At 44.7% G+C, this 6,851-nt stretch overlaps 1 protein-coding gene across 1 annotated transcript; it reads left to right on the top strand.

Annotated features, from left to right (window-relative positions):
• Positions 1-2,075: 2,075 nt before the first annotated feature.
• On the top strand, positions 2,076-5,676 carry LOC117506045 (zygote defective protein 9-like). The gene is made up of 3 exons (XM_034165576.1): positions 2,076-2,279; positions 2,386-2,499; positions 5,160-5,676. The coding sequence occupies exons 1-3, from the start codon at positions 2,076-2,078 to the stop codon at positions 5,352-5,354; spliced, it is 513 nt and encodes a 170-aa protein (XP_034021467.1). The 3' UTR covers positions 5,355-5,676.
• Positions 5,677-6,851: the final 1,175 nt, after the last annotated feature.

Here is a 6,851-nt window from a genome sequence, read left to right as displayed (position 1 = left end):
ACAGCACTGTGCGTGCTCAGAACAGGGATCGAAACCTCAACTCGAAATCCATCAACACAACAGAAACGCATCCCCTCTCATCCTCGCCTCTCTCCATCTCTCTACTCCTCATCGTCTCTCCTCTTCTCTCTGTGTCGTTCAGAGCAGCATTACCACAGTCAGACTCAGCAGCATCTGTACACAATGAAAGTGATCGACAAGGACAAATAAATAATAATGACAATGATTAAATGACTCTCTTTTTGAGCAGCACCTCACCTGCAGTAGAGAACAGAGAACACTTCCACAGAGGGCGGCATGGTACATGTGGCTGTGTGCACACATTAAAAAGTGAATACACGCAGCTGCAAGTATGAAACCACACCGCTGCAATACACATCTCTACCGAATATGCAATGTGAAAGGGGCTTAAGGTGGAGGTGACCTGCAGACCGAGGTCCACCGGCGCCCTCTCTCAGCCTTTTGTGCAACGGCTATACCAGCTGTTGCACAAAAGGCTGGTATATTTTGTTGTGCAGTGGCTGCTTAGTCTCACCTCTGTAGTGTTCTTCAACAGTTTTCCTGACATCTGATAGAAGTACACTACATTGCTCTGTTTGAAACTGTTTGTCTCAGGGTGTTAACAGGTTTAAAGTAAACTGGGATTTTGTGCTGTCTGAAGATCTTCTGTAGTTTTTTCCCCTACTCCTGCTAAATAGGGAGAGACACTCCTCTTCTTCTTGGCTCCGTCTTCCTGTCTGTCTGGTCTCTTTGATCTTTGGGACTTCTGCACTTTATCCAGGGACCATCATGGGATACCCATATACTGTGAGGGCTTTCCGGACAAGTTTCTGTTCTTTAGCCCTTCCCTCTGTAGTGTGTGGGCACCTGTAGGACTCTGTGTTGGAAGAGTCCTGATCAACCCGAGCTTGTGTTCAAGGGGATGGTTTGAGCCAAAGAGCAGATATTGGTCATTGTGAGTGGGTTTTCTGTAAACCCCCGTCTGGAGCTGCCTGTTCTCTCCAATCATAACATCACAGTCCAAGAAGGCTAAGTGGTTGTTTCTGGCATCCTCACGTGTGAACTTGATATTGGAGTCCACCGAGTTGATGTGCTCTGTAAAGGCCTCCACTTCCTGTTGCTTGATTTTAACCCATGTGTCATTGACATATCTGAACCAGTGACTGGGAGAGATGCCCATGAACGACACCAAGGCTGTCTTCTCCACTAGTTCCATGTACAGATTGGCCACAATGGGGATACCAGAGAGCCCATCGCACACCATGGATCTGCCTGTAGTAATTCCCCCTAAACTGGAAATGCGTGGTGTTAAGACAGATCTCCAAGAGTTGGCAGATGTGGTCTGGTGTAAGTTTGGTCCTTTCAAATAGATACGTGTCCTCCAGCAGCCTCTGCCTCACAGCTGAGACGGCCTCAGTGGTGGGGATGCAGGTGAACAACGATGTCACATCGAATGACACCATAGTTTTCGTCTGTCTCCAGCTGAAGGGTCCTTGATCTTGTTCACAAAATCTTGTGTTTTCCACATGGTGGTCTGAGTTACCCACTAGAGGAGCCAAATCCACTTGAGGTGCTTGGCCAAATTGTAAGTGATGGAATCTGTGCTGCATACAATAGGCCTGAGTGGCACATCCTGTTTGTGGATTTTGGGCAGCCCATAGATGCATGGAGTGGCGTCCCCAGACTGGCCGTCACAGCGTGAGGCAGAGGCTGCTGGAGGACACGTCTCTATTTGAAAGGACCAACTTACACCTTACACCTTGATCTTATTGACCATTCACTTGCGTATCAGCTCCGACATCATAATAGTCCTGTTGCCTATTTGCAGCTTCGCAGTGTGTTCTGCTGCTGCAGAAATGTACTTGAAGCTTTGCTGAGTGAAGTCTATCAGCTCCGTGCACGTGTCCCAGACGCAATGCAAATGAAGTATAATTAGTGATCTCTCTGAAACTGTCCCAAAAAACTGACCAGGTTTCAAAGCATGTGCTTCTGCATCCATGACACTATGGAACCACCTCCTGAAAGTCATCATATTTCTACTGCACTCTGACACAGGAAGTAGAGCACAAGGAGTCATGGCTGAATGGTCCACAGCTGTTTTAGGTGTTACCTTGAGGTTCAGCAGCATCGCTGCATTGGTGCTTGTAATCTCAGACTTTGATGCTTTCTTTCCTCCAGGAGAGGATGAGGAGGAAGCTGCAGCAGCTGTGGATCCGTATGAACTTCTGGAAGCTGTGGAGATTCTCTCCAAGGTTCCTAAAGATTTCTACGAGAAAATAGTGAGTTTTGTATACTTGTCAGAGGCTCCCTAAAAAATGTGGAAACATTCCCTTTAACCTGCTGTAAGATATGAAAGCCTTTATGATAAGGTGTTTGTTTCAACAGGAAGCTAAAAAGTGGCAGGAGAGGAAAGAAGCTCTGGAGGTTGTCGAGGCTCTGACCAAGAACCCCAAACTAGAGAATGGACACTATGGACACCTGGTTAGAGCACTAAATGAGGTACACTCAGCCACCACTTTACTGGATTAACGTGTTTCTAGTTTTTTGTCTTAATAATAATCCCAGAAGGGAGATTATGTTGTGGTGAAGCAAGATAGTGGCCCATGCAGATGCAGCGTGTCTGTGCTCACACTTTCAGTGCTTTTTTTATTGTTTGTTATATACGAGGTCTGTTAGAAAAGTATCCGACCTTTTTATTTTTTTCAAAAACTATATGGATTTGAATCATGTGCGCTTGCATCAGACAAGCTTGAACCTGCGTGCGCATGCATGAGTTTTTTCACGCCTGTCGGTTGCATCATTCGCCTGTGGGCAGGCTTTGTGGGAGGAGTGGTCCAGCCCGCTCGGCGGATTTTTATTGTTTAGGAATGGCGGAGCGACTGCCGCTTTGTTCCATGAAAAGTTTTTCAGAAACTCTGCCAGACAGCCAGCTGGAAACCATTTGGAAGATTCAGATGGCTTTCGGTGAAGATTCTATCGGTATCACACCGATGAAGGACCATTAAAAGTGGATTAAAAATGGCCCACAGCGCCGGAGGGCGCACCGCGCCCCGAGCGGCCATCGACAGGCTGAAACGATCAGATCACTAACAAATTTAAGGCTCTGTTGATGCAGGACGTCGTGTGACTAGCAGAGAAGTTTCAGAAGAGGTCGGGATCAGCACACATCGGCACATTCCACTGTTAAAGGAGATTTTGTAATGAAAGACGTGCGGACGGATTCGCGCGTTGGGACGCAGCTGCTCATGGTGCTGGACAAACAACACCTCCGTGTTGGAAGTCTCACAGGACAAGTTGGAACATGCCCAGCTGTTAAACAATTTGTCGGATACTCACTCAACTGAAAAGCCATCGAAAGCCGTCTGAATCTTACGAATGGTTTCAAACACGGAGGTGTGTGTGCACGACATCCTGCATCAACAGAGCCTTAAATTGGTTAGTGATCTGCTCTTTCCAGCCTGTTGATGGCCGCTCCAGCGCTGTGGGCCGTTTTTAATCCAATTTTAATGGTCCTTAATCCGTGTGATACCGACAGAATCTTCACCGAAAGCCATCTGAATCTTCCAAATGGTTTCCAGCTGGCTGTCTGGCAGAGTTTCTGAAAAAACTTTCATGGAACAAAGCGGCAGTAGCTCAGCTGTTTGCTGAGAATGAAAATCCGCCAAGGGGGCTAGACCACTCCTCCCACAAAGCCTGCCCACAGGCGAATGACGCAACTGACAGGCGTGAAAAAACTCACGCATGCGCACGAAGGTTCAAGCTTGTCTGATGCAAGCGCACATGATTCAAATCCATATAGTTTTTGAAAAAAATAAAAAGGTCGGATAGTTTTCTCACAGACCTCGTATGTCCTGCTTGTATCAGCTGCTTTCTGTCGAGCTAACACCACCTACAGTTGACGCGATTTGATTAAAATTGAAGTTTATGTGAGAGAAGTATCACAGCAGAACTTCTCATTCTTACAACATTCCGGTAACATAACAAGGGACCCTGGCTCATCCCACATGGCTGCAAAATCTCCGTCTGTATACAGATGTCCGTCAGTTTTTATTTTTTGGTTCCGTTTATTCCGTCATTTATAATCGCTAACTGAAAAAAAAATGTATTGCTTCATTTCGTCACAAAACGGGAGAGAAGGACGGAATTTGCTTTAAAATGTATATAGTAGTATCTATTTGTCTGGTGATAACAATTCCACAAAGGTTTAGTTTAGACTGACTGAATGTTCTGGTATTATGGGGTAAAAACAGCTAAAATGGTGATAAAGGTCAGTTTCAGGGAAAGGGAAGTCTGGGGTCCCCTGCTGGAGCTGTTGCCCCCACGACCCGAACCCGGAAAAGTGGTTGAAGATGATGATGATGATGATAGTTCATTTAACTTGGAACAAATCCTTGTTATAGGTCAGGGGTGGGCAATCATGTGCCATGAAGGGCCGAATCACTGCAGGTTTTCCTTACTACCAATCATCTCAGCAGGTGATTTCATTGACAATCAGGTGATTATGCTCAGGGGAGAAGCTCATCAGCAACCCACCTGCTGAGGTGACTGGTTGCAAGGAAAACCTACAGTGTCTCGGCCCTTGCTGCCCACCCCTGTTATAGGTTGATAATATGCATACTGCAATGTACAAGATTTGACACATTTTGGTGGAGTTATGGCCCTTGATTAACAAACCTAGACACTGCTGGTTTCAGGAGTTGGTGCCTGCATTCTGAAATCAACTTCTGTCACATTTTTAGGAGGAATTTTAGAAAGCTTGGTACAAGTCCTTGACATGTTAGCAGAATGTAGAAGCACTTGTACCAAAAGCCGCATTTGGATATTGTGCTTTCAGAGCACTCTTGATTTAATTTGCGTGGTTTAGAGGCGTTCCGCAGAGGACTATGGTGGTAAATTTTTGGTTGACAAGGTTTTCAGGTGAAGATGTGTTTTGTGTTGCAGGTGGTGGGGAAAGATGCCAGTGTGATGTTGGTAACATTGGCTGCTAAATGCCTAGCTGGGCAAACATTCATTATTTGTATTATATATATATATATATATATATATATATATATATATAATACAAATAATGAATGTTTGAGTTCAATGGTACGAATGTTTCATGAGGTGAAAGCTGGAACATACCATTCAACGAACCCTGACTGCATTGCATCCTGCAGCACCTGGACTCTGCAGGGATGTATGTGAGGATCCTTCATTCCCGGCATTCAACACCATCATGCCCAACATTCTCCACCAAAAACTCTCCAACCTCTCTGTGCCAGCTCCCACATGGACAATCAGCACCGGCACCCGTCAGAGGTGTGTGCTCTCCTCACTGTTCTTCTCACTCTACACAAAAGACTGCACCTTAGGGAACCCCTCTGTTAAATGCCTGTTTGCAGATGATACCACCACCACTGGTTCATCTAGGATGGTTATTAGGCTGCATATAGACAGGAGGTGGAACAGTTGGGCCTCTGGTGTGGTCACAGCAACCTGGAGCTGGACCCGCTCAAGACTGTGGAGATGATAATGGATGCGCCCCTCCCCACCACCACCCGTCCTCAACGGCATTGTGCCTGCTGTGGAGACTTTACGTTTCCTAGGATCCACCATCTCCCGGGATCTGAAGTGGTCCTCCGCCATAGACTCCATCAGGAAAAAGGGACGCCAGAGGATGTACTACTTCCTCAGACAGCTCAGGAAGTTCAACCTGCACCAGGAACTGCTCACCATCTTCTACACATCCATCATCCAGTCTGTCCTGTGCATCTTCATCTCTATTTGGTTTCCCTCTGCCTCCAAACATGCCAGACACAGACTTCAACCAACTGTCAGGTCTGTAGAAGAAAATCATCAGAGCCACCCTGCCTCCCATCCAGGACTTATACTGGGTTAGGGTTAGGACCAGGACTAGGAAATGAGCTGGTAACAGACCCCTCACACTCTGTTTAAACTCCTCCCCTCTGGTCGACATTACAGAGCTCCAGACATCAGAACAACCAGACACAGGAACAGTTTCTTTCCACAGACCATCACACTGATGAACAGTTTAACCTGCCAAAGAACTCACTCATTTATATACCTCATGTACAACTTCAGTCTGTTTTTCTTTCTCCTTTGCACATATTTTTACTGCATATTTTATTTGCACATTTTTTTATTGTGAATTGTTTAGTGTTTATGTGTATTTGTACATGCTTGTATAGAGAGAGTACAGTTCAAACCAGAGTCAAATTCCTTGTATACTTTGAGGATACTTGGTGAATAAAAGCTATTCTGAGTCTGGGTTTTCAATGTCAAAGTCCACAAAAAACAATGTAGAAAATTCAGCTTTTCCCATTCAGTTCATTTCAGTAGAGGGCCTCAAGGGGTGTTACCCTACATGATGTCATCAAAGTCCACATTCCTTACAGCTCCATGTTTGAGCGTTTTTTTTTTTTTTTTCCAGCAGGAGGTGAAATCAGGCTAAATTCCCCATGTTTATGGTTTATTTTCTCAAGGCATTTGGCACCAAAAACGAAATGGAATAGATCAGTATTTTTATAATTCTTTATTTAGAGTAGTCAGCTCATTTTTTTATTTACTACTCATTCATTATTTACTACGGATGCACAATTTAAGGAGGATAATTTTATATATTAAAAAAATATATTGATAAGCTTGAATTACTTTTTGTGTTCAAAATGGCATAAACAAATTAAAATATGTAAACACCCAAGAGGCACTATACATGAGCATTTTCAAATCACTGAATTTCTGTTGGACATGATTATAAAATACAAACCATATAGTGCTGTATTGTTAATCTGTCTGGAGGAGGCAGTGCTCAAGAACTGGGTCACCATACAAATCAAATCAATTTTATT

Source organism: Thalassophryne amazonica, unplaced genomic scaffold (genome assembly GCF_902500255.1).
Source record: "Thalassophryne amazonica unplaced genomic scaffold, fThaAma1.1, whole genome shotgun sequence".
In the NCBI taxonomy this organism is placed as follows: domain Eukaryota; kingdom Metazoa; phylum Chordata; class Actinopteri; order Batrachoidiformes; family Batrachoididae; genus Thalassophryne; species Thalassophryne amazonica.
Note: the sequence above shows the minus strand (reverse complement) of the source record. Positions and strands in the feature narration are given on the sequence as shown.

Excerpts from the sequence above, each read along its gene's own strand:
- LOC117506045 (XM_034165576.1), top strand. The coding sequence starts at position 2,076 with ATGGCTGAATGGTCCACAGCTGTTTTAGGTGTTACCTTGAGGTTCAGC. Across the intron at positions 2,280-2,385 it reads AAGATTTCTACGAGAAAATA|GAAGCTAAAAAGTGGCAGGA; the intron begins GTGAGTTTTGTA and ends TTGTTTCAACAG. Across the intron at positions 2,500-5,159 it reads TGGTTAGAGCACTAAATGAG|CACCTGGACTCTGCAGGGAT; the intron begins GTACACTCAGCC and ends TGCATCCTGCAG.